This window comes from Phoca vitulina, unplaced genomic scaffold, assembly GCF_004348235.1.
Source record: "Phoca vitulina isolate PV1807 unplaced genomic scaffold, GSC_HSeal_1.0 scaffold105, whole genome shotgun sequence".
Classification (NCBI taxonomy): domain Eukaryota; kingdom Metazoa; phylum Chordata; class Mammalia; order Carnivora; family Phocidae; genus Phoca; species Phoca vitulina.
In genome coordinates, this window is record NW_022589808.1 from 939932 (window position 1) to 961902 (window position 21971).

Here is a 21971-nt window from a genome sequence, read left to right on the forward strand (position 1 = left end):
GATTCAACACTTCCATACAACATCTGGTGCTCATCACAAGTGCCCCCCTAGTCCCCATCACCTATTTCACCCATCCCCCCCACCCACCTCTCCTCTGGTGACCATCAGTTTGTTCATTCTAGTTAAGAGTCCCCACAGTACATTTTTTATCTTTTCTTTTTTTTCTTTTTGCAGTCCATATTTTTACCTTAATTATCTTTCAAAGAGATTTTTATTTTGTTTATTTATTTTTTAAAGATTTTATTCATTTATTTGACAGAGAGAGACACAGCGAGAGAGGGAACACAAGCAGGGGGAGTGGGAGAGGGAGAAGCAGGCCTCCCGCTAAGCAGGGAACCCAACGCGGGGCTCGATCCCAGGACCCTGGGACCATGACCTGAGCCGAAGGCAGACGCTTAATGACTGAACCACCCAGGCGCCCCTCAAAGAGATTTTTAAATGAGAAAAATATTTGTATTTACCTACATATTTACCATTTCTACTGCTCTTCATTCCTTTGTATAGATCTAGATTTCCAGTTGGTAAAATTTTCTTTTTGCTTGAAGGACTTTAATATTTCTTGTAGTGCATGTTTGCTGGTGATGATGTCTGTCAGCTTTTATGTGTCTGAAATCTTTGTATTTGAAAGATACGAATTTCAGAGATACTTTAAAGATGTTTACTTACTGGGTATAGAGTTGTAGGTTGACATTGTTTTTTGGGTTTTTTTTGTTTTTTCCTTTTAGTACTTTAAGGAATGCTCTACTGTCTCTTGGCTTATATTGTTTCTGATGAGAAGTCTGCTGTAATTCTTATATTCTTTTGCTTATAATGTGAGTTATTCTGACTGCATTTCAGAATTTACCAGTGTTTGACATTTTATTTATTTACAAGTTGTTAGTGTTCTGATTGAACATGTTAAGTTCTCAGTAATCACCCCATGCTGAGTTTCTGGAGCCTCTGACTGCTGTGTTTCTAGAGACAACTACACATATCTGTAGAAAAAGGAGAGGTAACATCCTTGAGTCATTCATGGCTTCTGAGTTGATGTAAGAGTCTCTTGGGATCCTTTATACCGCTCCAGAAACATTAAAGGCAGTCTTACTTATGCTGCTTCAGACAGGCAAGGGGTACTTTTTAGTTTCAAAGTGTTATAAGGAGTATTTCTGATGTCTCTGATAGTTGGTGTGGATGACTACAGCTCAGAGTCTGATGTGATTATTATACCTTCAGCCCTGGACTTTGTCTCACAAGATGAAATGTTGACGCCACTGGGGAGATTGGACAAGTATGCTGCAAGTGAGAACGTATTTAACAGGTATGTGCATATTCTTTTCCTTGTGGAAGTGGAATGATTATTACATTCATTTCCGTAGGGAAGATCCAGTTTTCCAGTTTAAAGTAGTATTAACATGTGTAGTCTCAGTCAGCATGTTTTGTTGATAATCACAGCCAAGGCCTCTTTTATAATTGTTTACTCCTTGATCCTAGTAAGCATGTGGCACTCTTTCTTTGCTTTTTGGCAAAAAACACCATTACTTTTTTGCTCTTAGGCATAATTTTGATATTTGTGTAAAGTGATTACTGAGGGGGGTATATTATTCTTTCAACAGATGATGTTGTATACCTACTGTGTGCCAGGTGATATTTAAGGGGACTGGGACACTCTTCCTAATGCATTGTTTCTCCAGCTGTGGTCCCCAGAATACCTGTATCAGTTTTCTGGGAAATCTGCGTCTTAAATTTCTTGGGTATAGATGTATAAAACTCACTTAGTAAAAATGAATGTGTGTATTTGTATATACTGAAGATATATGATGAAGAATGTGTGTATTTTCCTATTATTTGATAGTTGAAGGTAACTTGGAAATTTTATAGAATTTTCAGTGACCTTAGAAATTTGTCACTTCAGTTAAAGGTGAAAAATATTTTGGTAAATATTCAGTCTCATCCTGTTACAATAAAATCCATACTGGCATTTGTCACTTAGGAAATTAGTGACTTAATGTATGTTATAAAATGTATTAAGAAATTCTTTAAAACCATGTAGATTCTACCTTTTGGAATTCTAAATATTACTCATTAACACCACTAAACACCGTATCATTTTCTTTTTCTGTTAGACAAATGGTGGCCCGGAGTTTGCTGGACACGTTGAGGGAAGTCTGCGATGATGAAAGAGATTGCATTGCTGTTTTGGAAAGAATTAGCAGATTAGCTGACGATTCAGGTATATGCTTATGCAGAGAAAGGTTTCTTTTACCAAATTTGAGGTTTTAAAAACTAATGAAAAACTTAGTGTGATACGAGACTTCTTTAAAAGATTTCCTAATTACCAAATACATCAGTAAAAAGAAAAAACTTTCTAAGAGCCACATTTTGTAGTTGGTCTGTTTAGTTTAATTTTGGAAATTTCTCAGAAAAATCTAAAAATTGTTTTTGCATCATGTATGTTAATATTTTAGGATTACTAAAAACTTAAAAATAATTTTGAATAAATTTTAAAAGGGAGGGAGTGGGCTATAAGTTTTTTTTAAGCAAATATAAAATGCTTCCTTTTCCTATGCTTTCTCACTTGTGAAAAATGTGAATCAGTCATAAAACTAGAGCGTTTTGTCTCCAAAGCGAAGATAGGAGGGTCTGCTTACGAAAGAGATAAACCTGACTTCAGGCTGGGAATATGTTTCTATTAAGTTTTTTAAAAATATTTTTTTCTTGAGGCAAAATATGCATAACATAAAACTTACCATTTTAACCTAATCTTAGGTCATATGCATATGTTTATTTTTTATTTTAGAAACAATTCAGAAATAAATATATTTTTTTCTTAAACCCATTATCTCTATTAAAATGTGTTATTTTTCACTTTATTTTTTTTTAGATTTTATTTATTTGACAGAGAGAGACAGCGAGAGGGGGAACATAAACAGGGGGAGTGGGAGAGGGAGAAGCAGGCTCTCCGCCGAGCAGAGAGCCCGATGTGGGGCTTGATCCCAGGACCCTGGGATCATGACCTGAGCCGAAGGCAGATGCTTAACGACTGAGCCATCCAGGCGCCCCTATTTTTCACTTTTTATCAAACTCTTTTGCATGTTAGCAGTCTCATTTTTTAATTTTTAGATGGGCTCATCTTTTGGTGAGCAATTCGTTTTATGGGAATATGTTTTACTATTTACATAAGCCTTAAGTGTTTTTTATTTTCCTATAGGGTAGAAAAAAATTGGTAAGCTTACAAATAATCTGTCTAATGATTATGTTAAATGATGATGTATGTACTTGCTCGTGTGTATGCTTGTTCCAGAATGGTTTTAGAAGAAGCTCATCAATTACAATTTTCACTTACTTATTTTTTGCATTATGGTTATTTATTCCTTTCTTAGTAGAATAGATACTCTTTAGGGAGGAATTTGTGTTTATTTTCTTTTACCTGTTTGCCACCTATAGTGCTTGTTTTTATAAATATATGTAGATATATGTAGTTGACCCTTGAACATGGGTTTGAACTGTGCAGATCTATTGATACAGATTTTTTTTGATGAGTACAGTACTATAAATGTATTTTCCTTATGATTTTTTCTTTCTTTTCACCAGCTTACTTTATTGTAAGAATACAGTATACAGTACATATAAGCTAAAAAATATGTGTTAGTCAACTGTTTGTTATTGGTAAGGCTTCCAGTCAACAGTAGGCTAATAGTAGTCAAGTTTTGGGGGTGTCAAAAGTTATATGTGGATTTTCTACTGCACAGGGAGGGGTCAGTGCCCTAGCCCCCTAGTTCAAGGGTCAGCTGTAGATTTTTAAAAAATATATTCTCAAGTTGTTGAGTTCATGATAAATATCTCTATTGACATTTACATTTTTTGTTCATTTGGTAAAAATAACACAGTGCACAGTCCTATGCCAGATTCTAGAATAAATGCTAGAACAGTTACTAAGGTGAATAAGAATTCCTGTCATCAAATTAACAGTTTAATGAATGCAGCTAACTTATAAACAGTACATTATAATGGGGAGCATTGGTGCTGATTTCAGGAAGTTAGTGACATTGAGTTGAATTTAATAGAATGATGAGGTACAGAGAAGGAAAGGAGCATACTCAGGAGAAGAAAAGACTGGTTTAGAGGTTTAAGGAGTCCAAGATAGCGCCACATTTGGTCAACAGGTAGTTTACTGAGTCTACAGTTTAAAATAATGAGGCTCTTCAATAAGGCAGTCAAGGTGTAGATTGTGGGGGTTTATACTGTGCCATGCTAGAGTGCGTTTTTGTGATATAGAACAGTAATGTACCAGTATGCACAGACTTGGTGACATAGATGGGCAACAGGAACACTTACTTGTTGGGGAACTCTGTTACTTGAATACTGAATAAAACTACACTACAAAAAGTACATGGACTATAAATTTTCAACTCCATGAAGTAAAGCAAAATGAAGACCAATGTAATTAGTACTCAGATCAGGAGATAGAACTAGCATCCCAGAATCCATTTCAGGGCACCTCCTCATTTCTGTCCTCTTCTTCCCCAAGGTAATCCATGTTTTGAGTGCTAAGTGTTTAGATTAGTTTGCTCCTCTGAACTTTATATGGAATCATACTGAATATGTTCTTTTGTGTGTAGCTTCTTTATACTTCTGAAGCTTATCAGGTTGTTGGTGTGTAACTCTATAGATTTTTTTTTAATTGAAGCAGAAAAGATTTGGATGAAAAATGTACTGATAAGGAAAAAAAAACTTACAAGATTAGTAGTAAATCTAAACAAGCATTTGCTATATAAAATCCTAAAAATATGAATAACAACTTTAGGGGAATAAAGAAATCAAGGTAAACGTTGATAAGGAATAGGCAGGTGAGAGATTTTAAGGTTCTGAGCTCCTTGTTTGCTCAGGAGACTAGAATATATGCATTAACTTTGCAACTGTATATTTTTCAGTAGTCATGATCAGCCCAGCCCACCAAGTTAGAGACGTTAGGCTCAACTCCCCTTTCTTCCTTCATTCCCTTTTGCCATCATAGTAGCTCTGAAATCCCTCCCCAGCACTTCAGTTCCTCCCAAACGACTCACAGTGCATTCATTTCTTGACTCTGTTTTGTTCCATTGGTCTTTTTACCTAAGCATGACTTTGAAGAAAGAGAAGTTACTGATTCCATTCTTTTTTTTTAAGATTTTATTTATTTATTTGAGCAGTGGGGAGGGGCAGAGGGAGAGGGAGAAGCAGACTCCCTGCTGAGCAAGGAGCCTGACATGGGGCTCGATCCCTAAGATCATGACCTGAGCCAAAGGCAGATGCCCAACCGACTGAGCCACCCAGGCACCCCTACTGATTTCATTCTTAACCAGAACTGTAACTTGTATCCTTCTTTTGCTTCAAAAATTTATATAAGTATTAGGTCAGTGTTGGCAAATTCAGGGTCAATGAGGAAAAGGAGAGGCCTATTTTTTTTTTTTAAACTAAGTATTTTTCAAAACAGAAGTACTATTTTGTTCAGTTACTGTCTAACTTCACATGGCAGAGCCATGTAATAGAAATTCCAAATACTGGTTTGTTGATAAGATTCTTAGCTTTGTAAGATGCTAGTACATTTTCTGCTGATAGTTTCATTAATTTCTGTTTGTTGAAATTTAAATTTCCTCCGGACCCATGCATGCATGTTTACCTTAAAGTAACTGTAATGATACATTCATTAATAACGAAGTTCTAATTAGGTCTGATGTAATGAATTGTATTGATAATCCATCATGTCTGTATGTGTCTTAGTCACTTGCATTTCTTCTGAGAATTGCCTGTCCGTATCCTTATTTTCTTTCTTGTGTTCATTTGAACAATGGGTTCTTTGTATATTTAGTTATTAATACTTTGTTATACGTGTATTTTCTCCCAGGCTGGTTTGCCTTTTAACTGAGTGTGGTACCTGTTGTCTATAATGGAGGCTTTATAAAGTAGAATTAGTTGGTCTCCCAAGTTGGTGTTGGGGTTTTGTTTGCCTTGGAAGGGCTTCTTCCTCAAGATTAAACTTTTTTTTTTTTAAATGTTGTCTTTTAGTGCTTTTCATCTTTAAAAACAGTTTGGAACTTTAATTCACTTAGAATTCATTTATGATGTGCAGGATAGGAATCTTTTTTTTATCACATACCTGATTCTCCTGCCATTACTCTTAGCAGTTCATCTTTTTGAAACCCAGAGATTTGAAATGATGTATTTGTCATACTTAAATTTGCTGTACATACTTGGGTCTTTTCAGATTTTTTTTGTTTCTTTAACTTGATTGGTCTACTTTTAACAGTCACTTACCATTTTAGTCTTAATTTTAACCATGAATTCTCCATTCATTGATTGAATTTAGCTTAGGAACCGGTCCTTATGAGGCTCTTAAATAGTCCTAGGAGGCTCTTTAATAGTTCATAGATAGGGGGCACCTGGGTGGCTCAGTCAGTTGGGTGGCTCCCTTCGGCTCAGGTCGTGATCCCGGAGTCCCGGGATCAAGCCCCACGTCGGGCTCCCTGCTGAGTAGGGAGCCTGCTTCTCCCTCTGCTCCTCACCTTGCTCACTCTTGCTCTCTCTCACACTCTCTCAAATAAATAAATAAAATCTTTAAAAAAAAAATAGTTCATAGATAATACATATTTTATTGATGTGAATATTGGATATTTAACCCCTAACATATGTGACACAATGTAGGTGATGGATAAATTTGGTCATAATAGGAAATGATTGCATACTTGGTACACAGTAGGAAGATAGAAGCCTGGGATGGGAGTAGGGTCTTCCTTTTACTCATGGGGTTGACCTGCGTATGATTGTGAAAAGGTTCCTAGAGTTAGAGAACATTGTGTAAGTCCTTTTTATGCTGAGGATGGAAGTCCAGAGCTTTCCTAAATAGTCTTAAGCCCAGGCAGAGATTTTGTTACTGTGGGAGAATGTGTTTGCTCACATTTCTGTTGTTTCAATAGAACCAACCGTGAGAGCAGAGCTGATGGAACAGGTGCCTCATATTGCATTGTTTTGTCAAGAAAACCGGCCTTCAATCCCATATGCTTTTTCCAAATACTTACTCCCTATTGTGGTTAGATATCTCGCAGATCAGAATAATCAGGTAAGAGTGCCATTTACAGGTTCTTACTGGAAATGCCTGTAGTATGATGTATGTAGAATAGCCTCCCCTAGCTGGTCTCATTTGAGTGTTTTTTCCTCTTCAACTTCATTATTCTGTTTTTCAAAATGACCATGTGTCTTAGACAAGATATGTTGAGAGTCTGGCAAATCTAGGACATCTGCTTAATGCTGTTACAAGATGATGCCCAGTAGCTGCATTCTCACATGGTACCCTCATGGGTGTCCCTCAGAAAGTTTGGGAATTTGGGAGTCACCTTTCACAAGGATGACTTTTCTTTTGCATGCATGAGAGCATGCGAGCGGGGAGGTGGGGCAGAGGGAGAGGGAGAGAAGCAGACTCTCCACTGAGTGGGGTACCCAACGCAGGGCTCAATCCCGGACCCTGAGATCACGACCTGAGCTGGAATCAAGAGTCGGGTGCCCGACCAACTGAGCCACCCAGGCACCCCACAAGGATGGCTTTTCTGTTCCGTTTCATTTGTCGTATCACAATCTACCAAGTTCTGTCTTTGCAGTAGCTGGAGGAAATAGTGACAAGTTTTTATTTGCAAGGTTTTGCCAGTTATGAATCCCTTTAAGTTGAGATGAAAAGTCTTCAATATTGTGAAAAACAAGTAATAGAGTTTTGTTATATCATGTATGTACTTTGTTTATACTGCTGACTTCTTTCCTAGGTAAGAAAAACAAGTCAGGCAGCTTTGCTGGCTCTGCTGGAGCAGGAGTTAATTGAGCGATTTGATGTGGAGACCAAAGTGTGCCCTGTCCTCATAGAGCTAACTGCCCCAGATAGCAACGATGATGTGAAAACAGAAGCTGTGGCTGTAAGTAGAAGGCGCTTTTTCTGTTCAGGCAAAAATTAGTCACTGTATTGACAAATAGGAGGTGCTCAAATATTATGTGCTATGGAGTTTGTACGTTATTAGGTATCAAAGTAGCCACAAATCATTAGAAAGGGCTAGAAAGGGACATAGGCACACAAAAAAGGTCTATGTTCTGTAGGCCCCATGTTATGCTTTGCACCCGTGAATTAGATGGCTCTGTTACTGGGCTCTGAGAAAGCAAGATACGGAGCAAGAGAATAATAAGTAACTGTAAGTTCATTATTATGGAAAAAGAAGATGGGAGAAATAATCAGTGCAGTTATAACAAAAAACACAAAAACCCTATGTTGGGTGAAGAAACGTTTGTGAAACTTCAGTTGCTGTTGAACACTTTTCTCAGCACTATGTAAGCACAGGGGGAAAAAATAGCTCCTGCCCTTGACAGTGTGCTTTGGGGGAATGATAATCAGGCAAGTAATTTTATTATAATGATACATGATATGATATAGAAATTGTGATTATAAGAAAAACACATGGATTAAATCATGTGTGTAACAAAGTCTGGTATAATAAATCCGTCTAAAAATTTAAATTATTTGGATAGTGAGAGTTTACTATTTAAACCTAAAATAGGGGCGCCTGGCTGGCTCGGTTGTGGAGTGTGCGACTCTTGATCTTGGGGTTGGGGTTCGAGACCTGTGTTGGGTGTAGAGGTTACTTAAAATAGAAACCCTAAAATAATAGCATCTTTGTTGATAAGAAAGGAATTATACAAAAATTGGATAGTGTTTCTGGATCATTAGGATGAATTAGGTCATCTCTCTAGTCCCCTTTCCCTTGGAAATTTCTTGATTCCATTATTTTTTAGATACTCCATACTAGTTAATAATAAATTTAGATACTTTTCAGTAATATCATTTTATTGAAGTGAAATTCACATAATGAAAAACCATTTTAAAGTGTACAATTAAGTTAGCATTTAGTACATTCACCGTATTATACAATCAGCACCTCTGTCACCTCCCAAAATGCAGATTTTTTTTTTTTATCTCAAGTTTCTCAATGAAGGAAATCAGTTTTTGCATAACTGAGCAGAGTTCAACTTGCTCTCTTATTTTTATAGCATTTAACAATAGTGAAACATTACAGCTGTAGTAGAGATTATATCCAGCGCTGGTATGAAACCCATGATTCTTTTATAGTCGGCTTATATATTTTATCATGCTTTGCACACCCTGGCTTCCTAGTTGTTCTCTATCTTGGAGATAATTCATTCTGATGAATTTCATTATGTTAGATCAGTGATACAGTATATAACTTTGGATCTTTAGGGCTTGAAAATGCTTAGAAACAGTACAGAGTCAAAGAACAAAACTGGCTTTGGGATTTGGGAGGTACAGATGTTATCTCCAGTTCTGATGATGCTGAGATTTTGATAGGGATTGTGTTGAATCTCTGGATCAGTTTGGAGATAGTCCCCCACCTAACAAGGCATTAGTACAGTAGATCTCTCCATTTATTTAGGTGTTTATGTTTCTCATCAGTGTTTTGTAGTTTTCAGTAGACAGAGTATATATATATTTTGTTGAACTGTGTTTCTTGACATTGTTGTGAATGATACTGTTTTTAAATGTTTTCATTTCATTGCTAATTTATAGGAATACATTTGATTTTTGGTTCTGACATGTCCTGAAAACTTCTAAGTTCACTTATTTGTTCTAGTGACTTCTTTGTAGAGTCCTTGAAATTTTTCTATGTAGATAATCACGTCCTGTATGAATAGTTTTTTCTTTCTTTGCAATCTCTATTCCTTTTACTTCTAATTATGTTTGTATGGGCTAGGAGTAGGTGTGATAATAAAAGACCATCAGATTTCTTTCTGTACTAACTGGGGGGTGGGGTGGGGAATTTATTTAAATAGCATTGGGCTGGTTTTCAAACATAGTTCATCCTCATTTGCCTGGGACTGCGTTACCTGAAACTGTGCATGTTGGAACTGGGTCCTTGCCTCCCTTAGAACCAAGGGATACAGTTCTCTTACGCACGAGTTTCTGTTAACACGGTACTTTGCAAGGTAAGGACTGCCTCTAAAGTGTCTTTTCTTAGCAGTACAAATATACTAAACCCAAATTCTTCTTGTGGATAATCTTTCCTTTGAACAGTGACCATTTGTTTTCTTACTGGGAAAATTTGGGGGGGTTTTACTTTTAAAGTTATCAGGCAAAATGATTAATAAGATTGAAACTATAGTCAGAAATGAAATTTTTCAGATTTTCTCTGGGTTTACTGTGCATAAATATTTAGTAATTATTGGTTGATTTTATTGGTAGTAGTAAATATCTATTTTTCTGCCTTGAACCTGGATAAATAAGATGAATGTTTTTTGTGATGTATACAGTATAATGATGCCATGACCTATTTTATATTTCCTAAAGTGTATACTTCTAATAAGTTAGCAAACTTAACTGGAAAAGTCTTAGTTTGAAGATGTTTTCAGTGTGCTTTTGTTCTTATCCATTTTAGATAATGTGCAAAATGGCTCCCATGGTTGGGAAGGACATTACAGAGCGTCTTATCCTCCCTAGGTTTTGTGAGATGTGCTGTGATTGCAGAATGTTTCATGTTCGAAAGGTATTTTTTAGGCATTTTGTTTAAGAACACATGGTTTTAGTGGTTACTGTATTGATGTGTGAAACTTAAAAGATTATTTTAAAAGCACTGTGTGTGTAAGATTTTTGAAATGTCAGTGATGCTTTTGTTGCCAGGTGTGTGCTGCCAATTTTGGAGATATTTGCAGTGTAGTTGGCCAGCAAGCTACCGAGGAGATGTTGGTAAGTGTTGCAGACATAAAGGGGTAATAAAGGAGTAAGCAGTACATTACAGAGTAATACATAAAGTTTAAAGTGCATACATTTACCCCCCAATTTTATTAACACAGTCTCATGAACGTGAACTAGAACGATAATATGACTCTGAGTTTGGGAGTTCAAAGTTCTATACTCTAGGCACTTGAATTGTGTTTTGATTATAGTTTGTTCAAAATGCAGATATGTGATGAGTTAAGGACCATGGATTTATTTTTACCTCTCCCGCTTCTATTAAAGCAATTCTTATTCGAAGAAATCTGTAATTTTATTGCAACTCTCAAGTATTCTAGTGACAAACCTACAGCTTGTTATTTTTAAATGGTTAGTGCATGGGGATATACATGTTTCGTGTACCAGTTAACATACTGGAAGAGTTTCTGAAATCATCCATTAGGCAAAACAGTTTAGGTACAAGATTTTGCATAACATTTAAGCTGTATTTGTTGTTTCTGCTTTTCCAGTCAACAGTGCTGTGAATTAGGTGTGATTTATTTCAAATTACTAAGTTTTAATATGAAACAGATCTTCTAAATTGTTATAGGAAAATCTAATATTTTGAAACACTGTGAAAGCAGAAAATGAAATAAAATGAACCACTGAAACCTGAGTTGTCTGCCTAACACACCACTGTCCTTGCGTAGCTGCCCAGGTTTTTCCAGCTTTGTTCTGATAACGTGTGGGGAGTCCGGAAGGCTTGTGCTGAATGCTTCATGGCCGTTTCCTGTGCGACATGTCAAGAAATCCGACGGACTAAATTGTCAGCACTGTTTATTAATTTGATCAGTGATCCTTCACGTTGGGTAGGGTTTTGTCTAATTATCATTTTTGTAAAATAATACATTTTACAAGAGACATTTTGATTTCATGATTTAAGAAACAGTTTATCAAAGTATGTTACTGTTAATCCTTTTAGGAGTAGACAGTAGGCAAACTACTGTATTAACTTTTTTTTAACTGGACAAAACTTCTGTACATATAGAAATCATGTTCATTCTAAGGATATGATGTGGCATATTGATTTTCAGGTGTTAAACCTTCAATAAGTCTCACCTGGCCATAGTGTAATAATTTTTGATATGTTGCTGGACTGTTTGCTACTATTTTGTTAGGAGTTTTTATATCCATATTATATGAGATAATGGTCTATAGCTTCCTTGCAATGGCTTGTTTTGTTTTGTTTTGTTAACAAGGTAATAATGTCCTCATAAAATGAGTTGGGAAGGGCTCCCTCTTTTTTTTGGGAGAATCTGTGAAGAATTGGTGTTCTCTTTTAAATGTTTAGTAGAATTCAGCAGTGATGCCGTCTCAGTTTGGACTTTCCTTTGTGTGTAGTTTTTTTTGGTTTTTGTTTACTAATCTCTTCACTTGTTATAGGGCTATTCAGATAAGCTTCACTTGTTAGAGAGTTATTCAGATTATTGCTTCTTTTAGTAAGTTTTCTTCTTTTAGTCAGTTTTAGTAGTTTGTCTAGGAATTTGTTTCATGTAAGTTATCTAATTTGCTGGTATATGATCCATAGTATTTTCTTCATAATCTTGGTATTTCTGTAACGTAAGTAGTAATGTCTCTTCTTTCTGGTTCTAGTGTTTCTTAGCCAGTCTGCTAAAGTTTTGTCTGTTTTGTTCATCTTTTTAAAGCTTTAGTTTCACCGATTTTCTCTATATTTCTGTTCTCTATTTCATTAACTTCCACTCTAATCTATATTATACCCTCTCTTCTGCTTGCTTTTGGTTTAGTTTGCTCTTATTTTTCCAGTGTCTTGAGGTGGAAGATTAAGTTAGCAGTTTGAGATTATCCTTCTTTCTTTTGAGTTACCATCCAGGGTAACTGACTTTCAACCTGAAGAGCTTCCTTTTGCATTTATTGTCATGTAAATTTGGTAGCAACAAATTCTGTTTCTGTTTATCTGGGTGTGTCTTTATTTTGCTTTCGTTTTTTTTGAAAGATAGCTTTGTACTCTTGGTTAACAGTTTTGGTGTTTGTTTTTTTAAATTTCTTCAAGCACTTTGTGTCTTCCCCACAGCCCTCCGATCTCTCTTGTTTTTGTCGGAAGTTAGGTTTATTTTATTGGGGTTCTCTTGTCACTTTCCTTTTGCTGCTTTCAAGATTTTCTTCTTGCTTTTGACTTTTGGCATTTTTACTGTGATATGTTTGTAGATCTCTTTTAGTTTATCCTATTTGTTGAGCTTCTTTCATGTGTAGATGATTGATTTTTAATAAATTTGGGACATTTTGAGCCATCATTTCTTCAAATATTGTGTCTTTTCCCTCCTTCTGGTATTCCCATTACACATATGGTGCACTTAATGGAGTCCCACATTTTCCAAGATTCTGTTCATTTTTCCTCATTTTCTTTTTTCTCTCTGTTCTTTGCTTAATCTATATTAATATACCTTGAGTTCCCTAATTCTTTTTTTCTACCAGTTCAGATCTACTTAAGTTTATGTGGTTAGTTTTTATTTCAATTATTATACTCTTCAACTCCAGAATTTCCATCTGGTTCTCTTCATTAACTTATGTTTGATATGACACTGTCCTCATTCCTTCCTTTACTTTACTCATGCTTTCCTTTCGTTCTGTGAACAATTTATAACAGTTACTTTGAAGTTTTTTTCTAAGTCCAACATCTTAGTGTTCTCACACGTAGTTTCTGTTCCTTAAATTTTTCTCCAGTCTATGGATCATACTTTTTTGTTCCTTTGCATGCCTTAAATTTTTTTTTAAACTGGTCATTTTAGTTAATACAGCAAATTTGGGTACTTGAACCCTCTCTGGGGCTTGTTACTGTTACTTGCTTGTTTGTTTAGTGACTGGCTGGAATGTGTTAGTGGACTCTTACTCCCCCCTCCAGGAGGCACAGCTTTGGGCCTGCCTACATGCCTGTATCCCATCCTGGGATGACCACATTTTGATGGGAGTAGGAGGGACAGCAGCCCCAGGTTCTCTTGGCTCATCTATCCTAGCCTTTTAAGCTGGGGCAGGAACTGTATTCTGAGTATTCTCGGCCCAGTGTTCTGAGCCACGTCTAAGGTAGAGCTTCCATTCTACCAGTGGGCGTTGTGTAGAAGAAGGGATGCCCAACAGGTAGCTGGGAGCAGGACGGAAAACATTGAAAGCCCTCTGGCTGGAAGCTAGAAGAGAGGGAGGCCAGTGTTGTTGTCCGCAGCAGTCTGGAGTAGAGGTTCTGCCTCCCTGGTTCAAATACCACAGACTCTCAGGGTTCTTTTACTGAATATTTATAGATATTCCTTCTTTTGCTGTTTGCCTGCCCTTAGGACTATTTCCACAGGTTTTAATTGGTGGGGCTTTGGGGTTTTGTTTCGTTTTTGTTTTTTCCATTTTCAACGATTTCACCGGAGAGTGGGTCAGTGGCGCTCCTTATGCTGTCGTGCCTGAAGTAGATCTCAGGACCTTCCATATTCATTTTCGAAAGACTCTACATAGAGGAAAGACTCTTAAGCCATAGCACGACTTTAATGTTGTTTAAAATGTATAAGATTGTTAGAAAAGATTACGTAGCTTTATTAAAGTTTTCATTTTGAGACTTTATCATTGTCTTGGCTCAATGATATACAGTATTTCCTGCTAATTTGGGAATATGTTTATATTAAAATGAAGGACTCCTTAAATCTGTCATTTGAGGTATATGTAAATCCTAGAACTGTTTGAGACAAACTCAGAGTTTTAACAGTATCCAGAGTAGACTAAACTCATGCATATAATTTTAAAAGTTACCTTTTATGTTTTTATGGAAGTAACATTGACCGTAGAGGAGAAAACCTGTTAAGTTCTTACATAGGCTTCTTTTTGCTATCTTATGTATAATTCTAGCCTTCTTTTTTTTTTTAAACCAATTGAGTCATTTTGTATCTGCTTCCCCCAGAGGGTAAATACTAGTAATATGCATGCTTCACATGTATTTGCCTCTGCAAAATTTACACATGTCATGTAATCTTCATTTTAAACTATGGAAAAGGTATTGTTATGCCTCAAGGGCAGGGTCTTAGAGAAATTGGTTTGTGGTTTCTCCCAACTATGATGGGAGAACTATGCCTCTTTCAGATTGTGTCCGCCCTTCTGCTTCCTTTCATAAAACCTCTCTCCCCCAATTTTTTTTTGTAATCAAGATTACAAAAATAATACAAGAATACAATATGAAATAAAATTCTATAACCTTTTTTTCAGCTCTCCTACTTGAGACGTTCATGCATAACAGTAGTATGTGCATCCAGATTTTTGTGAAATATATTTTAATTCAATATTCTGTTTCTGATAAGTGCATCCATAGTTCTGGCACATCTGTCTTGTTTCCTTGTAGTAAGCAAATTACAGTCTTTCCCACCAGAAAACATGAAATGGATCTATCACATTTTGTCAACTTTATTGCTCTGTATTTTCTGTTTGGCAAACTTGATTTTCTTCATTCTGTTTTCCTTGAGAACACTGCAGGATTTCCTTTAGTTCCATGCAGATGCTCTATGGGATCTCATATTCATATTCTCATGGTTTAAATATTCAAGACCAATTTTAAAAAATCAAAAGTAAAAAAAAAAATATAAAGAATTTTAAATCCTAGCAGAAGAATGATTTATAGTTCTGAATCTGGGAAGGTTTTTTAGAAAACACTATCTTAACACTATCTTATTACTATCTTAACCATACTTCGGTAAGTGAAAAGTAGACTGTGAATAATCCCTTATTTTTATGTTTTATTACTGTTCTCCTTTTCTTTCTAGGTTCGCCAAGCGGCTTTTCAGTCTCTGGGACCTTTCATATCTACTTTTGCTAATCCATCTAGCTCAGGCCAGTATTTTAAAGAAGAAAGCAAAAGCTCAGAAGATACGTCAGTAGAAGACAAAAATAGGTATGATTTCTTTAAACTTTACTTCCCAGCTTTTATTGCTTGTGAACATATTTTTCACTTCCTCTATTTTATAATAAATTTTCTTTTTGGAGACTTTGCTATTTCTCTTGATTGTAAAAATTGGTAAATATTTTTAAAGAGCTATATTTTAAATACATTTGTTAAATGTCTCTTTGGTCAGTTACATCTTAAGTGAGAAGATGAAGATGAGTGTAGCACACTGAGCTTGATCCTGGCCATAGAGAAAAGTATAAATGATAGATGTGATGATAATTTTTGAATAAGTTTATTTAATAAATTAGTTACCTAGTAAACCATCTATTGACATTTAGGTGAAGTAATGGTCATACAATTTAAAGGGTTTAGTGTTTTAAGGGGTAAAACCTAATTTAGGAATATGTTTGTTTAGTATGTAGTCCATTTCTTACTATTACTTTTCCTTTCAGTCAGTTATTTAAATTGTGGATCTTGAACTCTGCAGAATGATGATTATAATCTCTCAATCGAGAGGGAAAGTATTATAATGATTAGCACCAAATTAATGTACTTATTAACTAGAATATCAACTTTAAGTGTAATAGGGCAACTAATTTTAAAATAAAAAGGACAACTCTGATTTTTATTTTTAAATTTTTTTACATTAAGAAATTTCAAGTTTTTGTTTTTAAAATTTATTATACTATATACTTAGGGGAAAAAAAAATCAAGCCTAACTTAGTGCATGGAAAATATGCACTTTTACAGGTGTGCACTTGAAATAATTTAGAACCTGCTTTTTAAACAGTCCCTACTATAATGCTTGAGTTACCATAGTGTCTTGTCCCTCCCTTGTCGTGATGCTAATGGACATTTTCTTCTGTAGGTCTTGATACTGTGATATTTGCTTTCTTGGTGTTTTGATTTGGCAGTTCTTCCTTTCTTCTCTGCTGCCTTGTTTTACCTTTTTGCCCGTTCTCCTACTGTCCTGCTGAATAGCCAAACAAACCTGAGGTACTGTTTTTTGTAAAGGAAGAAAATCACTATAAACCTGTCTTCCTAGCAAGCAAATTCTGTCAGTTCTTTTGAAAAACAGCTGCTGCAAGGAGTTTGACAAAAATGATGATGGGGGGAAATGTTACCTGTTTTTCATTTTTAAAGTCAACATACCTTGTTCACTACGTAATTATGCGAAGACTATTACATAACTTTATTTTTAAATCTGGAGAAAGTCTAGTAAGTGAAAATATAAATTTACAGAGAATTGTATAGGTCGGGGTCAGCAAACTTTCTGTGAAAGGCCAAATAATAAATATTTTCAGTCTCTGCCACAACTGCTGTACTCTGCCTTTGCAGCGTGAGAGCAGCCATGGACCGCACATAAGTGGATGGGCTTGGCTGTGTTCCAATAAAACTTTATTGACAAAAATGGTTGGTGTGGCTACCATGGCCAGTAGTTGTACTGACTGCCCGTGTAGGACATTACTGGAAGAGATATTTAAAGGTAGTTATCTTTTACCTACAAACCTTAATTCCTCTTCCATTGTAATGAGGTATGTCTTGATGTCAAGTCAGTACTCTTTGTAACATTGGATTTTCACTATGTTGTTAGACTTTATTGAGTCGTGTTAATGGTAGAGGGGAGGGAAGAGAGAATTTCTGGCTAAGGAAGGAGTTGTGTTAAATACCATTAAAACTGTTGTGTAGTTTTACTTCCTAACTTCAAAAAAAATAGTCTTATGTATTATTAATCTCAGAACCATTAGTTTGTTTACCCTCTCTTAAATACTGCACTGACTTTTGTTCTAAGCTGTCTTAAAATTTGTTTGTTATTTAAGATTGGTTGATTATGCAGAAATTAATTGAGCACCTACTATGAACCAGCTCCTATAGATAGAAATCGAGAACTCGGTTCCTGTTGTCAAGGTCCTCTCAGTTTTCCTAGAATTCAGATCTCTCAAACAAATATCTTACAAAGTAAGCAAGTTTTTGACAGTCTGTTTCCACTACTATTTATTATATGGTTTCATCTGACCCTGGAAACATTTAATGTCACTTAATACTCTCTGAAGCCTTAATTGATTTTAAACCTCTGACTTTGTATACCAGATTTATCTTTCACCCTAGATCAGGCTATTCATGCTTCTTGGAAGGTGTTAATAAAGGCTACTTCCAGAAGCAGAGTTAAACATTCATATTTGCATTTTTAAATTATGTAAAATAAGCATTCCCTTTTCTTCTTAGTTGATCAACTGTTGTATTATATTGTTCTCTGAATACACTATGTTCTTTTGGTTCTCTCTGCTTTCTGTTCAAGAAGCTGTTCTGTTCCATCCATACCCATTTAACAAAGTGAATTGTCAGTGTGTTTGCTGTCTCTAGACTCACTACCTCCATGAATCTTTTCCTGAGTTTTTTGGGAAATACAGAGCTTTTGCATCTTGGCTGTCAGCACTGGAATATGAACACGGATTTCTGATCCGTATCTTTTCAGTTGTGTATTTGCGTATATGCTTAGGCCAGCCGACTGCTAGTCCAGCTGCTGTAGCGGTCGAGTTCTGAATTTCTGCGTATAGAGCACCTTCACTGGGCCTGGCAAATAGTAAACCTTGAATGAATTGTAAGGAAAGCTTTAATCTCAGAAGCCTTAAGTAGCTACACCACTTATGCCACTTTTTGTCAGCTTAATGTAATGCCAGCTGCGTGAAAGTAAAACTGATGGCTGTTGGTACAAATTTGGAAGTATTTCAGTGATATGAAAACTTCATTTAGTTAATTCACAGTACGGGAAAGATGTTATGTTCTTTGCTTTCGTGTCAGGACATAGTGCTGCTTTAACCAGATGTCCCACAGGTCATTTTCTCCTGAAATACATGTACTTCTTTTTCTAGGCCCAGAGTCTCTAGTCCAGAACTCGGAGAGTATTAATAGGAAACTTACGTAGACACTAAAGGAAAATTAAGGTTCTTTTAGAGAAATTTCTGGCTCACCCTGGTGCTCTTGTTACCTGCATCTCTTAGGAGATGGGGTAATTCTCTCATTTTGCAGAATCAGAGGTCTTTTCAGCTTTCAAAATGATTTTTGCTTTTATAATAGCATTTGGAAATCTGACAACTAAGAATATCAGAATTTTAGTTTTTAGCAGCTTGATCTTGCATTGACTAGCTCCCAGCTCTTGGAAAAATCAGTATTTAGATAATTTATATTTTTGACAATTCGAAGCAACTGTTATTCATACATGTAGTAATTCTTCCCAGAATTTAACAGTAGGGAAAATTTTTTTGTCTCCTTGAAACCATACTAGGAGTTCTAAGTTTGGACAGACTAGTAATGTAACGTTAGAGAAATAGAATGACTTAGCCATTCTTTTTTTTTTCCCCTAAGAATATTAAAGTTTAATCTTAATGGCATGGTGAGAATAGTAATCAAGAATTTCAGGCCCATGGGATAGTTTTGCATACTGAATGGCCTTTGTTGTTGTTGCTGCTGATGTTTGGGGGGGGGTGGGGCAAAGGGAGAGAGAAAATCTTAAGCAGTCTACACTCCCAGTGTGACTTGAGTCCAAGGTGGGGCTCCATCTCGTGACCCTGAGAGCATGACCTGAGCTGTACTTGAGAGTCAGACGCTTAACCCACTGAGCCACCCAGGTGCCCTCTGAATGGCCTTTTAATTAGGTTCTTTTTGTGTATTTTAAATGCAGGTGTTTTTTTTTAATTTATCAGATAATGAAGTCTTACAAGTTTTAACCCATTTGGTCTCCACTCCCACCAAACAGTATCTTGTTACTATAATTTTTTAAATTTAGTTTTCATATCAGAAAAACTGCAAAAATAGCACAAAGAATCCCATATGCCCTTCAGATTCTCCAAATGTTAACATTTTACCATATTTGCTTTACTGATCTTTTTTTCTAAATAGTTTGAGGTTTCAGACATACTCTTTTTACCTTTCTTAAATATTTCACTGTGTACTTCCTCAGAATGCAGGCATTAATACATAACCATGGTCCAATTACCAAATTAAGAAATTAACATAGATATAAAATACTGTCATCTAAACTAGAGACTTTATTCAAATTTTACCAATTATCCCACTAAATTCTTTAAAACAAAAGAAAAAATGTCTTTTCATAAGGACCACGTGATTGGAAAATATGTAATTTGTATAGAAGACATTTATTTGGCATAACAGCACTAGCTCCAAGAACTGTTTTGGAGAGGGAAGGAATCTTAAAGGTTGTCTAAGCCAGTCTGTCATCCTTATGAATAAGGAGTAAATGTGGAATCATGGGGGCCTTGAAAGACTCACAGGTTTATGGTAATGCAGTGCTGGCACTGGGACAAGGACCTGAGAACTCGGGGCCCAGCTCTCCCAGAGGTGTAACAACTCTATTGTGCGTGCACACCGTCTATTTTATAGTCCTAAGAATCGAGGGGAAACACCAGAAGTAAAATGCTATCATTGTGTGATATGTTTTCACATGACTTCTTACATATTTTTTCTATATTTTTCAAGATCTGTTAAAATCATGTGTTTTTAAAAATACATATTTTTGAAAATAGTGTAAACATTACCATGAGATAAAGCATAATCAGAGGGAAGTTGGTAATTTCATGGGAACATGTACAGTGGCTACTTAACTAGGATATTACACAGGTGTTAATGTCACCTTCCGTTTGCTCAGTCCTGGTAAGCCTCCTGTTTAGTACCTTTTACTGTGTGTATTTAAAGGCACATACTGTTTCAGGGAGCAGCTTTAATTTTTTCCCACGCTCACTTTCAAATTTACCTACACACCCATCCTTACTTCTCTCTCATGTTTCTTATGAAAGGTGTGTCTTGACCCATTGAATCTGTGCACCTCTGTTCTTGAGCTCACGTTCTTCTTTCTTCTTAGAAGGACAGTGCTCTATCAGTGATTTCGTCATCTCCCGTGCCTGCAGTTCCTACATTTCTTCTGACCTCTCTCTCTAAGGCATCCTGAGAAAAATGCCTTCACTCTGTTACTTGGTGTGTCTTTCGTGTTTCCATTCGTCTTTCTTGCCTTGCGCCCATCTAAGCCCTGCACACGTCCTTCTGAGTTGATGACCTCCACCTCGGTCCTTGGTGTCTGACCGGTTTCCCGTGGACATCCCCACCCAGAATGCAACCCAGGTACCGCACTCAGCCTGTCCAAACCGGAACTCATTAGCCTCCTCATTACACTGTTCTTGTGTTTTCCACTTTTAGTTGGTGCTACCATGATTTGTTCCGTCGCGCTAGCCAGAAATTTGGCAGTCTTTCTGGATTCCTCCCTTTGGTTCCCATCTCCAGCATGCAGTAAATAAGTAAACAGATCCTACTGGTCCTGTCATCATTTGAATGTGTTTACTTCTTCGTAGTCCCAGACGCACTGCCTTCATCCACCAAGTCCTCGCTGGCTCCCCCTGCCCTTCTGGAGTTCCTGCCTCCTATCTCACCTCCGCCCCATTTTCTAACCCGCTTCCAGGATGCTCTCTCAAAAATAATGCATCTAAAAATGCGATTCTCCTAATTCCTGCCTTATTCCATGTAGCCCATAGGATCAATTCCAGAGGTGTTGGTTATGGAGTACGGTGGTTCTGGCAAAGTTTTTCACCCTGGTCACCCACTGTTTCCTTCTCTTGGCCATAAGGAACTCACGGCTGTTTGCAGAGTGTGTTACACATTTTATGTCACTCCTGCCTTTGCATATGCCTTTTCTCCCTTGAATACATGTTCTTCCCCTTAGCCTCGTAAACATTTCCTGGTTCTTCTAAACACCGCTCCTGTCATTTTCCTCTAGGCCTTTTCATTTCAACTCCATCCCGCCTCCTGTGCTCCGTGTGCATACTTCTGTACTTACCACTCTGTCTGGCAGTTACTTGCTTACATGTTCGGTTCTCCTGTTTGCCTCTAATTTAATCTCCCTGACCAGACCTGCATCTCATTCACATGTGAATCCTCAATACTGGCTTCGTTCCCTGGCTCCTAGTAGGTGCTCAATATATGCTTGTTAAATTTAATGGAGTCAAATAAAATATAGGGGATAAACATTAAAACTTACTGTAGTGTTTTAGTTTAGATAATGGGTGGTGGTAATCAGTGGATTTTAATTTAGGAGCTTGTGCCATCTGTCCTTATCAATTAAGTCATGACTTTATTTTGGGAAAACCTTTGGGAGTAGAGCTGAAAAGTGTGGAAGAAATAAACTTCATTTACACTGAAATGGATTTTAATATTTTGTGAGATAGCAAATAAGGATCTTTTCTAATACTGTACAGAGGTTTTTTTTTCCTTTTCTTTTTTATAAAAGCAAATAGGTTTTAATTCTCAGCTTTTCAATACATCATT

General features: G+C 36.4%; 1 protein-coding gene across 3 annotated transcripts in view; it reads left to right on the forward strand.

Moving 5' to 3' along the window:
• The window catches only part of PPP4R1 (protein phosphatase 4 regulatory subunit 1), a 59039-nt gene that overhangs the window by 19244 nt on the left and 17824 nt on the right, over positions 1 to 21971 (forward strand). For 2 of the 3 annotated variants that reach the window (XM_032397840.1, XM_032397842.1), the window contains exons 3-10: positions 1162 to 1297; positions 2103 to 2209; positions 6930 to 7072; positions 7767 to 7913; positions 10437 to 10544; positions 10679 to 10744; positions 11422 to 11580; positions 15517 to 15644. In XM_032397840.1, the coding sequence (XP_032253731.1) occupies positions 1162 to 1297; positions 2103 to 2209; positions 6930 to 7072; positions 7767 to 7913; positions 10437 to 10544; positions 10679 to 10744; positions 11422 to 11580; positions 15517 to 15644 (994 nt within the window). The remainder of the gene's footprint in view (positions 1 to 1161; positions 1298 to 2102; positions 2210 to 6929; positions 7073 to 7766; positions 7914 to 10436; positions 10545 to 10678; positions 10745 to 11421; positions 11581 to 15516; positions 15645 to 21971) is intronic. The other variant, XM_032397841.1, reaches the window with a different exon arrangement.